The following is a 13,171-nucleotide window of genomic DNA, read 5'->3' on the forward strand; positions in this document are numbered from 1 at the left end:
TTTTTTAAGCTGAGAGAGGGAAGGGGAGAAAGGCCGAGGGGCGCCTCCTCCGCAGCTGAGGGTGACAGTTAGTTCATGGTTAACAGGATCATGAGCGCACGGTTTAGGCCGCACACTTCTCCTGTGCGCACTGAGCTGCGGCTCTGCGCACTGAATGAAGCCTGTGCAGAAAGAGTGATATTTAACACATCTGTTAAAGCGTTTTGATAGCAGAAATCCGTTTAAGACATTATTCCATGACGAGGGCCAGATTGAGTGTTGAGAATCCTATGAAACCCTAAAAACTGATTTGCATTTGAGATGCTCCACTGCGTCTGCAGCCAATGTAGAAAATGTAGATTTAGTTTTTTCTTTTTTTTTCTTTTCTTTTTTTTTTACACCATGGTAATACTCGGTTATTCTATTAAGAGTAATATTGGATACTTTGAGGCCTAGTTGTATCTACCTGTAGGCCTGCATGTTTAATTCTGCATCTCATTTAATAACTTTGCGTTAGGATAATGTTACATTTTATAGAGTATATTTTTATATTCTGCATGACAGACTCCTCAACTAGAAAAGAATAAAGTATCTTTCTTCAAGTCCTCATTAAAAGTTCTTCATAAACTAATGAGTTGAATGTGTAAAGATTGCTCTTGTCTTTAATTAGGTCTCTTGCCTCTGCCAAACAAAACAAATTGAAAGGAAAGTGGTCAACATGCAAAATTGATGACTGAGCCTCTTTTGTGGTGAGGACATTGTGTGTTGCTTGCTTATGAAGTCTAATGCAATCATAAATTGCGTCCGCCGGCCAATCAGCGGCCCGGGGGATGCAGCATGAAAGCGACCCATTTGGAGAACTTTGTTGAGCCCCATTGTTAGAGCTGTCAGCCCTGAGAGGAGGGTCGAGGAGGGGAGGGAGGGGGGTGGGCATGCTTCTATAAAGCTCCTCTCCCCTGAGTGAGAAAACCAGAAGAGTTCGCAGACATTCACACGACGTATTCTCTTCCAACTTTGACACACGGAGTATTTCAGACACTTTCAACTCGGGACCATGATGATCCCAAGCGTCCTCGCGCCTCCGGCCTTCTACCCGGGTCTGTACCGGCCCGCCGCGACTCTGCCTCTCCACCAGACCCTGCCCAACGTCTTTCCGACGCACTCCAGCTTTCTTGTGGAGGACCTGCTGCGGATAAGCCGACCCGCCGCCTTCTTAAACCGGACTGTTCCCTCAGTCAGCGCCTCTATGCCCACAGACACCACTACCATGTCTTTCAGCGCCGAAACGTGCTCGCCAAAAACGTCAGTGCCGAGCAGCAAGGACCCAACTTTTCTCAAGTTTGGAGTGAGCGCCATCCTCGCACCTTCACCAAAGACCGGTGAGTAGACAAGCTCCTCTGTGTTTTCCTCCTCTCCTGCAGTTTCAGTTACTTTGCACCTCTTTGGGATGATTTTGATGATTTCTTTTTTAACATGATGTCTGATGTTCCTCTACAGCGTCCTCACACCTTTCAGCCCACAACATGCACTCCAAGACCTTCCCCATCCCCTGCTTTGACGGAACCTTTCACCCCATATTCAGGACGCCTTATTTACCAGGTAAGCAGCAACTTTTACGCACATGATCTTTATAGACTGATCTCTTTTGAGCCCTTTAGAAAAGTGTCTGAACTAATTGCATTTAGATGTAAAACACTTTCACCCACCCTGTCATATATTTCACCCAAAACGACACAGAAAGGAGACAAACAGCCAGAAAAGAAGAAATCACTGTCTCATTAATGGGGGACCGCTGGCTCTGGCCCCTGCCCGAGACCCACCCACCCACCCCCTAATTAACCAATTATCCCAAATCGTCACGCTCTAAATTTGAGGCGGGGTGGCGAGTTATAGTCCCCCCTGTTTCCCATTGGGGGGCGTTTTGGCATTTCCCCGGCCCCGCGTTTTCCCACAGAGCCCGGGGGGCCATCGGTCCGCTGTGGCGGGCAACAAAGCCTTCAGCACTGTGACCAATTTGGTCAGCTCCCACCGGGCGAACCACCCACACACCCTGGAGAGTGACTTTTACCAGGCGGGCCAAAGGCGTGAACCAGTCATGCACTAATTTCCCTATTAGGCGCTATTGAGAGTTTTCAATATTCTCACAAGACCACATAGCGCGTCGTTGTTCCTGATTCTGCTGCGGCCACAGGGCACGTACAGTCAGGAGGAAGTCCAATCAGCTGTACGCAGAGAGGAAAAGTGTCTTGCGTGGTGGGATTTAAAGTTGGGCGAATTTTTAAAAAGCCCCAACTGTATGAAAAAATGTCCCAGCTGGGGATGTTTCTTTCCCCTCTCCATGCTGCACAGCCATAGGATAGGTTACCACTGACCTCCAATCTTCTCCCTCTCTGTGCCCTAAACGTTCCTCTATTCTCCAACCGGGCCAATCAACGAGGTGAGATAAAGAATAATCTCTTAGAAAAGTCTATAAAGTCGCTAGTCCGTGCTTTCATTCAGACAAATCATAATGGAGATGGAGTCTTTTCATGGGCTCAGCTGAATGCCTCAACAAAACAACTCCAGCGTCCTGAATAGCTTTTCGTGTTCATTTAATGAAAATGATTTGAGGGCACGAAGAGAAAAAAAAAATGCGCCATTCCCCTCCACTCTCCACTCCCCCCTCCGAGCATCAGTATTCTGGTATGCAGTTGTGTTTAGTTTGAAAGTGTAAATCTCCTTTTGTTGCGATAATATATGGCCTTCGCCGCCTGTCCAGAGTCTTTTCTGCGTTAGTTCATTACTACACAATTACCGTTCACGGTTTATTAACTCCTCTATCCGCCCTCACAGGGTTCCTTAAAGGATATGCTACCTCTTTACCATACCAATGCAGTTGGGGACCGGCCAATGTGCTAATTAGTCACCTCGTGCCATTTCACTCAAAACGGAGACGTATTGCTCTGCTCTAAAGGATGAAGACTTTCAATAATAACAGATTAAAAAGTATGCCCCTAAAGAGAAATTATTATATTCATAAGGGGCAATTGTGATGCCTGAAGAGTTTTCAGTTGAGATTTAAAAAGCCTTTCTCATTCCAGCTACATGATTTCTTCTCTGTGGTAACTTTTTTTAAACTGAACATTTGGCAAAGAAAACAAATCTAACAGGTGCCAATCTATTTTTGTGTTTTGTTTTGCAGCATCTTCATCCGTGGTTCCCATCCCCGGGACTTTTTCATGGCCCCTGGCCGCCAGAGGGAAACCCCGGAGAGGGATGCTAAGGAGGGCTGTGTTCTCCGATGTGCAGCGCAAGGCCTTGGAGAAAATGTTCCAGAAACAGAAATACATCAGCAAGCCAGACAGGAAGAAACTGGCTTCTAAACTTGGCTTAAAGGACTCACAGGTAAACACTTTAACAAGTCCTTACAATGGTTTAAAACTTTAAAATATATCATGCGTAATCTTGGCGCGTAAAGCCATTTTTACGCATTTAAATCCACCTGAAAGCAGATCTTTAACTCACACGTTTCTCCTTCTCTGTCTACAGGTGAAAATCTGGTTTCAGAACAGGCGGATGAAGTGGAGAAACTCCAAGGAACGGGAGCTGCTGTCATCCGGTGGCTGCCGTGAACAAACGCTGCCCACCAAAGCCAACCCGCACCCGGACCTCAGCGACGTGGGCAAGAAATCCTCAGCAGAGGATGATGAGGAGGAGGAAGAGGAGGCGTTCAGCAGAGAGAGTGTGAGGGCGGCAGGCTCCAGCATCTCCTCTCCCTCTCTCTCCAGTAAGCACTCAGACTTTTCAGAGTCAGACGAAGAAGAAATAACAGTATCTTAATTTATTTTTTATTTTTTTTAAAAGGAGCAAATATAGAGATATAACCTATGTTTTGTTTTATATGAGACTGTGACCAGATTTGTAAGAAGCTGCCACCCTGAAACAAAAGACCCCATAAATGTCATTGTTCAAAAGAAAAAAAAAAAAAAAAAAGTTTCACTCTCTGCTTCTGAGACACAATTTGCTGTTTTGCACAGCTTCGTTCAATTGTACAGTATTTTGTACAATTTCGTATGGAAATTTTATGCCAAGAATACTGAGTTACTTTTACCTTGACCTTAAATAGAGTTGTTTATTGAAAAAAATGTAGCTATTTCGTTAATAATTTATATGAATTTGTTTAATAAGTATGTTGTATTATGTGGTGTATATATGTTTATTTCACACTTTTTGTACAAATACCAAATAAAATTGTAAACAATTTCCAGTCATGTGTTTTTATGTTGTTTGGGAGAAGAAGAAGAGAAAAAAAGAAAAAAAAAGAACCATAAAACCAAATTCAATCATAAATAATCATTCATTTTATTGAATCACAATAACTTAAGACTAGTACAGTGATATCAGATTAAATTCTCCGAGCCCTGGACAGACCAGTGATGACAAACAGCATCAATCTGCTCTGATGTAAAGAGACTGTACACAAAATACTCCTTTTTCAAGTACTGTAACAAATCAGCTAGAAAAATGTAATCAAAATGCTGGAAGATAATCCACTATTTACAAAGTTTGTTTTTTATGTTACATATAAAAATGTACATAGCAAAGAAGGCTAAACATTCGAGTTTGTAAGTAATAAACTTGATATAGACCAAGTCAAAATGCTTTCAACAACACATCTCACACCTCTCAGAGCAGGCTTTTACACACACAAGACCAGAGAATCAGTCTCTTTGTGCTTACAAGGACCATAGCAGGAAAGCCTCAATAAAATACACAGACACACACACATATGGACAAAGAACGTGGGCCACAAATCCGAAAAGTCTTCACAAATCTGGTTCCATGCTGTACATCTCTAGGCAGTGCTGGAAACCGCTCGGGATGGGGTGAGGGTGAGGGTGAGGGAGGTAGGGGTTGAGAGAGGGTAGGGTAGGGTGGGGTGGGGGGTGACACAAACGCACATTCAGCTTTTGGCTTCCACTTGGAGATCAGAATGAACGTTGCATAGAATCGGTGACACAAAAAAACACTGAAAAGCGATGGGGGAAGCCTTGGTGGGCTACATGACACCGACTTTTTAAATGTCTACCTGCCGTTCCCAGAAGGCAGGCTGGGAGGTTTTTAAAAAAAAGTTTAAAAAAAAAAAAAGAAAAAAGTACAATATTCTTTTTAATTTTTCAAGCCACAGAAATGATGTCAAACTGTTGTACATTTTCCATTCAAGCACAAGTACCTTTTTTTTTGTTTTTTAATATCTTTAACCTCCGATTAATTATATCACTATTTAAAAAAAAAAAAAGAAGCAGCATATACACTAGTTTTCACTTGATGAGTTCAACATGTTTGTTAGGACAATATTGCTCATCACATAATCACATAAAACAGACGATGAGTGAGAGCATGATGAAAGACAGTTAAAGGATGGGAGGATGAGGTATAATAAAATCAACATATCTTTAACTTCACCCAATCAACCCGCAAAAGTTTTTGATTTCGAGCACCAAAACACATCTATATATATTTCTTTTTTTTTTTTTTTTTCTTGCTAGTGGTCCAAATATTTACACCAGCTTCTCAGCACCGGGTTATACATGCATAAAACTTTATATTTAAAACCCCAAAGTGCTGTGTTTTGCATTCTCTTCAATCCCACGGCATTGGTGTTTTTTTTTTTTTGATATGATGACCAAAAAAAAAAAAAAAAAGGTCGACGACGCTCCTCGACAACTTTGGAGGGTTCGGGGAGGAGAGTCGACTCGGAGCCCTGTAAGTTTACAGCCATTTAGACAAATAAAGAAAATCAGCTAATGCACATAGTCTGTCTTTTTTTTTTTTTTTTTTTAGAAAAAGAGTAAGGCATTGTTTGTTTTTGAATTCAGTCCAGCACCAAAAAAAAGAGATTTGTGCTACAACAGCCTGTTTGGGCCAATGTGCATGGAGACCTCAGAGGGTTAAGGGGTCAAAGCAAGAACTCAGAGGTGGTAAGAGGCGATTATTTGTGTAATTAGACAGAAAGTTTACTTCAAAACACAGATAGAAAAGGACATTATGTCAAACACTGTAAAAAGGAACTGTTAAAAGGATCAATCTAGCCACAGTGAATGCTAATTTCCGGTTTGTGCCCTCTCCTCTTTATTAAAGTTTTTTGTTGGAACTAGGATCTAAAAGTGTTTCGTGAATTAGATTTTGTCCTATACTTAAACTTGCTTTGTAGAATTAGGTATGTGTGTAAGTAAAGCTTTTTTATTTTCAATAGATCTGACTCATTTCTGCATTTACAGATCTATGTATCAAAAGAAACTACATCTCAGTGAGGACTATGGTGAGAATTTCAGCTTGTCTCCATTTCTTTTCCCTGCTGAATTTGACATTGTAATGAGGCGATGTTGCTACAGCGTTATGATAAATGGCCATGCTGAAAAAAAATCTCCATTTTCAACTGAGAATTTTGGCCTTAATGAAATTTGGAGTTGAATAAAATCAAATGGTTTCAACAGTTTAAGAGTTTTTTGGAGTTGAGAGCAGGCTGCTGGATATCTGAACATTCACTTTGGCTCATTTCACCCTCCAACAACCAAACAGGCAACCTCAGCCACAGAGGAGGAGGAGGAGGAGGAGGAGGAGGAAGAGCAGCGGTTCATCCATCCATCCATCCATCCATTCACCCCTCCCTCCATCCAGCAGTAGCAGCCTCATCTACGTTCTCAGCAGCTGGTAGCTCAGGCTCGCTGATGCTCCAGAGACGAGAGCCGGTATCGCCATCTGCAGGCAGCTCGGGTGAACTGCAGTCAGGCCGCACTGGGGGCAGGATGATGCAGCTCGGTGGAGGACTCCTGGCTGGTGTGCTTAGTTTGCTAATGGCTGATGATGGCTGGTGATGATGGTAATGACGCCTCACCTACAGTGAAAGGCTGTGTGCTTTTATTCTGTCTGAAGTAGATGTCAGGCTCCTGACAGCGGAGCCACGGGCCACAGCGGTGAACAAAAACAAAACAAAAACAAAACAGCGCAGTGCAGTAGAAACTTTTGTTGCCCGTTTTTTAAAAATGCAATTCTCTCCTTTTTTTTGTTGTCCTTTTTTTGAAATATTTGGGTTACCTGCACCCAAATTAAGGTGGCTGGATTTTGTGGCATTGAAATTATACTCTCCAGTTCTCACAGTGAGAACAGTTCTTATTATAAAAAAAAAGAAGAAGTTCCTCCTGAAGACTGATCCCAGTGTTGCATTTTGAAGTTCATCACAAGGTCGACTCCAGTGACGAGTCCAGGATGTCGTCCTGGTGACTGTTGCTGTTGGAGTCGCTGTCGTAGCTCTGCGGGCTCGATGACGTCGCCGCCTCCTTCAGACGCATCAGCATGTTCATCTGAGGGTAGAAACAAGTGTCAGTCTGATCTGTCTCTCTGGATGGTTTTAACAGATAATTAGCTTGTGTATCATATTTCAACCTGAAATATTGTTTCATTTAATGTTGGTTTTCCACATCAAAGAAAATGACGATTTGTGGTTTAAAGGTGGAGTTATGTGCAGGACTATTTCTTGGCAAGGTGCAGTGACTTCTAGTGGTTTCAGCTGGTTGCCTCCAGGAAGCCACTGCACCCAGTGAAGAGTTGTTTTTACACCTTTTGTAGATTAAACTAACAAGATATGAGTTGTAGAGGTGCTGGTAGGCAGACTTGGTTGTTTTAAACAAGCCAGGCTGGCTATAGCTTTATAATTATGGTATAGACAGAGAAGCATCCATCTCCTCACATCAATTTATGGAGATGTTACTAATTCCTTTTAAAGCAGGCATCTCCTCTGATTTACTTTTAGAGAATGAGGACCGGACCGTGAGGAGATTTTGAATAGTCAGGTGAGATCAATTCATCATAATGTGTTATTTATCAGGTAATATATTATATAGCTAGTTTAAATCTGGTCCATTTAATCTAAATGTTATTCATATTTTGGTTGGGTTTGCACTATATTTTGTGTAACAGCTTTTTTGTGTGTAAGAAATATATTTATTTACGATCGACCTCATACATTCATTTGTCTTTTTGCTCACCAGTGGGTCTGCGTCGCTGTCGCTCTGTGGCGGCTCTTTCCGGACTTCTCTGGGTGCAGAGTAGCCATCGAACCCTACGTCCTCTGGCCGGAGCTGCAGCAGCGGGGGCCAATCGGCCGGAGTGGATGATGCTGACCACGGGTAGGCGTCAATCACCCAGGCAGCAGGATCCTCCCACGCAGCCCTGCGGCCGTACAACTGCAGAGAGACAGAAGGTGAGACTTATAAATAGTATAGTAAATATACTAGAAGATCCTCTGATGCAGATACACAAATGAACTTATTACACTATAAAACTAAACACAGAGCAGATCAAGAGCATCTACTGAGCAGCTAATCCTATTGCACTCTTTTAAAATGACATTACATTGTGGTAGCTTGTATGTATTGTATGATATATACAATCTTTAATGGACCCTTTAGCGTGATTTCCAGCAGTTTAGTTTCCTTTGAGGTTAGTTTGTCTCATGCTGCATTCATGTTAGAAATATCTGAATAACTAAAGAGCATTATTTTAATTTTAATGCCAAATGAAGTTTCTCAGGTGGAGATTAATTACAGCCTGAATTGATGGTAGACACATTTCTTCTACTCCTTCACTCCGACTCTGGTTTCACACCGCTAATTAGCTGCTAGCCTGCTACCTAATTAAATCAGATGCTAAATACACACAGATTAGGAGTACCGATTGAATTAATTTCACTTTGATGAACATAACTCTCCATATAATTCTACTTCTTGCTGTTATACTCAAACTCATTTCACCTCTACCTCATTCTGACCTCATTTATCTTCATAATGTAAAATTAGTTTATTTGTTAAAGTGAAAAAACAGAGAATGAAAATCCCAGAAGTCTCATCAGTAGATCTGTGAGACAAATTGTGAGTGTGAATATTACCTGCAGTCCTTCTCGTACAGCCTCCAGCATGTAGGGGATGATGGAGTAGTTCCAGAGATCGGTGAACCAAACCCTGGATCCCTCCACGTCCATGGGACATGACAGGAAGAGACGAGGTCCTGCAAACAGCAGAGCACAGAGGTGAGACTCCGGTTGTTTCCACACTCACTTTTAATACCAAATCCTTCTCCAATTGTGCATCGTCCTCTTACCGATGGTGACGTCAGAGGAGCTGTGTGTCTCCAGGAAGCGGTTGAGATGGTGCCAAACCCGCGGGATCCAGTCAATGATCTTCACCAACTCTACGTTGCGCGTTCGGCTGCCGATCTCCGTCTCGATCAGCTTCCTCCTCAGGTAGCGACCCAGGAAGCCTTTCACTGGCTCCATGTGGTTGGCACATAGCACCCATCTAATGCAAAAAACCACACAGGTATATCAGGACTCAAAACTATCACACAGAGTGGAAAAAATGTATTTAAGAAGATGCAAAATGTCAAATATCTAGCAGTCAGGAGGGAATGAAGGATGTTAACAGCAGTTTACCTGAAGTTGTGGTGAAGCTGCAGGTTGGGGGCTGATGATGTGGCTTGACTCATGGTACCGATGATGTAGGGGCTAAAAGGAGAGAAAAAAGTGACTCACTGTCCCGTATAATCAGGGTCATCATGACATGATGTCCTCCTATACTTAAGCCATGTGCTTCGTTGCTTCAACCTTTACATACTGTCCACATTTTTACACATTTGAAAGCAGTAAAAATACCCCTAACATAATTATTTTAGCCTGAAATGTTATGACTTTTCCCACAATGACACATCATTTTCTGAAACACATTTCTGTACATAGAGGGTGTTTCGGGTTAAAATTGACTGTTATTTATTCAAAAGTCAGATGGATTCTTTACATTCAATACAGCATTCACTGAAATCCTTTTTTAGGTAACATAGGATCATTAAAACAAATGTTGTAAAACCTAAAGCATACACACTCTGCTCATTGAAAACTTAATTAGGGATTAATCACCCATTCATTAATGATGAGGTATTGAATGAAAGTTGTAGTTCAGAAATTAGGTATATAGACTAATTATGAGAGGAAGCTGTAAAGGTTAAACTAGGATGGTTAACAAAGCATATTTTCAGTCCCTACTTAAAGATAATGTAGATTTGCATCAAACATTTAACATTTTTCATGTTGTTTTCTCCGTGCGTGTGTGTGTGTATGTGTGTTTAAACTGACCAGTGCTGGTAGCTGCAGTTGAAGAGGCCATTGAAGATCTCTCCCAGGGAGCTGACATGGTGCAGGTTATCCAGAATGACCACCAGAGGGCTCTCCACCCCCGAAACGCCGCTGCACTGCTCTGCTAATCCTGACAGGTACTGACGCAGCTCCTACAGACACAGAAAGAGAGGGAGAGAAAGCATTTAATCATTGATTTTATGTCGAGCATACTACTACTCATACCCTCTCTGGCCTCTCGGGATGTTTAGATGATTAAAGGTTAATACTGAATTCAGATCGTAATGTGATTTTAATTGTCCTGATGAGGTAAATTAACCACCTGCTGCCCTAATTTGGAGCTAAATGACCTGACAAGCGCTGGTGTCAGGACTAATTAATTCACAAAGCGCTTCATGTGTTCAATGCTATTTAATACAAACGAGCAGTGTGACAACTTTAAATGTAATCTCTCATTTGTAAGACTGGTTGTTAGCTATTTCAAAATTGAATTGAAAATGTATAAAGTCAAATAATACTAACAAGACAGTATATCTGAAATGAGAGACTTGCAGTTTATCATACCTGACATGTCTTATAATAAATCATTTATTTGGTGATATAACAGTAAACAAGAAATTATAAAGTCCTTATGATGTTTAAATTACAAATTGATGTTTTTGATTACATTTCTCTTTTCCTTACATCATCAAACTTAAGCATGCACATTCCTCCAAAGTTGGTTGATTTTCTGGGATTTTAGTTACCATTAAGCCCTTAAACCTAGACTTTTATAGTGTGCTAGCATCCGTCAGTGTTTGAGAGCCCTTACCTTGCTGGACTTGTGGTCCACGTTGAAAGTGACGACAGCGTGCGGGGTCAAAGGTCGCCCCTCGAGCAGCAGCAGGTGTCGAGACAGCTGATTGGCCAGGTACGTCTTTCCCGTGCCGCTGGGACCCGACAGGATGACGCGTCTGTGCTCCTTCAGCAGGGAGACGTAGCGCAGCAGCATCGGCTTCGGGATCAGAGTGTCGAACACCAGCGAATCCACGTTCTCTGTGCGCACGCCTACACACACACACACACACACAATAACAGTGTTATTCATATTATTCAACTTTATTTATATAGCACCTTTAACACAACATGGTTGATCCAAAGTGTTTCACACAGAGGAAGAACAAGCAAAAAATAGAAAACAGAAGAAGAAATCAGAAATAAAAATATATGGTCATAAAATACATAGTGACAATTAGACACAGTTGAAAGCTAGGGAGTAAAAGTAAGTTTTAAGGTTTTTCTAGATGATGAGTTTCTGAGGAAAAAAATACTGTAACCTTTTATTTAGAGGTATTATTAAATAGCACTGTTGGTCAACTATAATCAATTCTAGGTATATTTAACCTATCCAACTTCTGACAACAAGCTACATACATGACTATCATGCTGTTTGACCTCTGTTACTGTGTCACCATCCACATAATCTAATCAATACTATAAATAATATTAGACTAAACTATGCTTTATGAATTAAAGCTATCAAATACAGTTTCAATGAGTCATTTGATTACATCTTCCAGCCCCTAAGGTGATGGGGTCTTTAGATGGTTTGTTTTGTCTGACCAACTGTCCCAGATGTTCGATTAATAATGATATAAAACAGATAAAAGTAGCAAATCCTCAAAAGCTGGAACACACAATGCTTTCCATTTTTGTTGAATCATTCAAACTTTTGGTCAATTTGTTAATTTTAATGATTTAACTTTAATTTCAATGGCTGCCTCAAGATCTCCAAAAGTCTCAGTATCTTGTTTTTTTCTCTTAACTAACTTCATTAACTTAATTCATTTATACTTATTGTAAAGATCTGCATTCATGTTGGTCCATTTATTCAGGGTTTTGTTATCCTCTTTAACAATGGAAGTTATTCTCTCTCTGTGTTGTCAACAGACTGTTACAGATGTAGAAAAGTGATAACTCTGTAGACAGACTGGCAGCACCAGCACAGCGTTATCATTCGTATTGTACGCTTGACGTGGCGTCGGTACCTTTGAGCTGGATGTTGATTGTGTTGCTGTCTCCCACCAGGTAGCCGCAGGGCAGCAGCTCGGGCGTTTGGACTGTGCTCGGGCTGCTGGGCCGGTGGATTTCTCCGATGTTGTATCCCTCCACGCTGTCTGAGCTCAGGCCTAACTGGCTCACCGGGTCTAAGTGGGTGGTGTACTCCTGTTGGATAAAAAAGTCTCAGCATTTAGAGGATGTTGTTGTTGATGCTTTTAAGCTTTAATGCTTCTCTGGTTTTAAATGAAAATGTGAGATGGATAAAACTGTTTTGTCTTTTGTTTGTCATGGTAGAAAAACCTGAGCTGCCAGTGTTAAAAGTTCAACATGTTCAAGATCTTAAGTACTTAGATATCTTTAGAACATTAACCTGTCTTTAAAATAACACTAATGTACGATCCTGTATTGTGGCTGTCCCTGTTTACCTTGAAAAGACGCCGGACCACTCCATCCAGAACGTCCCACTTGGTTTTACCACTCACACCGATGCAACCGATCAGGAAGTGACGAGACCGGCCCTCCTGCAATGGAAAAACACAACAGGGATAAACCACTGAAGCACCTACAGTACAGAAGCAGCTCAGTAACAATCTTAACCAACAAACAGCAGTTTAAGTTGTATTTTTCCATCAGGTCTCACCTCTCCCCATTTGCTGTCTTCGTCCAGGCTCACGACGATCTTCACGTGTCGGCCCTCCTTCCTCATCCCTCCCTCTCCGCCCGTGTCGTCCAGCAGCATATCTGACAGGACAGCACAGCAAAGTCATATGAGTTTCTGCATTTCTCACTACCTCTCCATTACCGAGAGTGTTAGCTGAAAAAACATCAGCTGATTTGAGATATCCTGATACAGCAGAGATCCAACTATAACTATCCGACACACATCATATGTCATCTCTTTATTTGAGGAAACTATCCCCTCTCTGTCTACATTAAGCAAAGCATATTCACATTGTTTCATAAGTCTACCAGGAACTGTTTATTGCA

General features: G+C 41.7%; 2 protein-coding genes across 3 annotated transcripts in view; one reads left to right on the top strand and one right to left on the bottom strand.

Moving 5' to 3' along the window:
• Window positions 1–1,033: 1,033 nt before the first annotated feature.
• Window positions 1,034–3,798, top strand: dbx1a (developing brain homeobox 1a). Its single transcript, XM_053324538.1, has 4 exons — window positions 1,034–1,358; window positions 1,477–1,578; window positions 3,161–3,363; window positions 3,508–3,798. Exons 1-4 carry the CDS (start codon window positions 1,034–1,036, stop codon window positions 3,796–3,798), a joined length of 921 nt encoding a protein of 306 aa, XP_053180513.1.
• Window positions 3,799–5,103: 1,305 nt separating this feature from the next.
• nav2a (neuron navigator 2a) overlaps window positions 5,104–13,171 on the bottom strand; it is a 62,054-nt gene continuing 53,986 nt past the window's right edge. For both annotated transcript variants that reach the window (XM_053324536.1, XM_053324535.1), the window contains 10 exons: window positions 12,825–12,925; window positions 12,610–12,705; window positions 12,172–12,349; window positions 10,956–11,191; window positions 10,145–10,296; window positions 9,449–9,520; window positions 9,118–9,314; window positions 8,906–9,024; window positions 8,007–8,204; window positions 5,104–7,322 (listed from right to left, as the gene is read on the bottom strand). In XM_053324536.1, coding sequence (XP_053180511.1) covers window positions 7,197–7,322; window positions 8,007–8,204; window positions 8,906–9,024; window positions 9,118–9,314; window positions 9,449–9,520; window positions 10,145–10,296; window positions 10,956–11,191; window positions 12,172–12,349; window positions 12,610–12,705; window positions 12,825–12,925 — 1,475 coding nt within the window. In that variant the 3' untranslated portion in view covers window positions 5,104–7,196. The remainder of the gene's footprint in view (window positions 7,323–8,006; window positions 8,205–8,905; window positions 9,025–9,117; window positions 9,315–9,448; window positions 9,521–10,144; window positions 10,297–10,955; window positions 11,192–12,171; window positions 12,350–12,609; window positions 12,706–12,824; window positions 12,926–13,171) is intronic.

Source organism: Scomber japonicus, chromosome 1 (genome assembly GCF_027409825.1).
Source record: "Scomber japonicus isolate fScoJap1 chromosome 1, fScoJap1.pri, whole genome shotgun sequence".
Classification (NCBI taxonomy): Eukaryota; Metazoa; Chordata; class Actinopteri; order Scombriformes; family Scombridae; genus Scomber; species Scomber japonicus.

Excerpts from the sequence above, each read along its gene's own strand:
- dbx1a (XM_053324538.1), top strand. The coding sequence starts at position 1,034 with ATGATGATCCCAAGCGTCCTCGCGCCTCCGGCCTTCTACCCGGGTCTG. Across the intron at positions 1,359-1,476 it reads CGCACCTTCACCAAAGACCG|CGTCCTCACACCTTTCAGCC; the intron begins GTGAGTAGACAA and ends GTTCCTCTACAG. Across the intron at positions 3,364-3,507 it reads TTGGCTTAAAGGACTCACAG|GTGAAAATCTGGTTTCAGAA; the intron begins GTAAACACTTTA and ends CTCTGTCTACAG.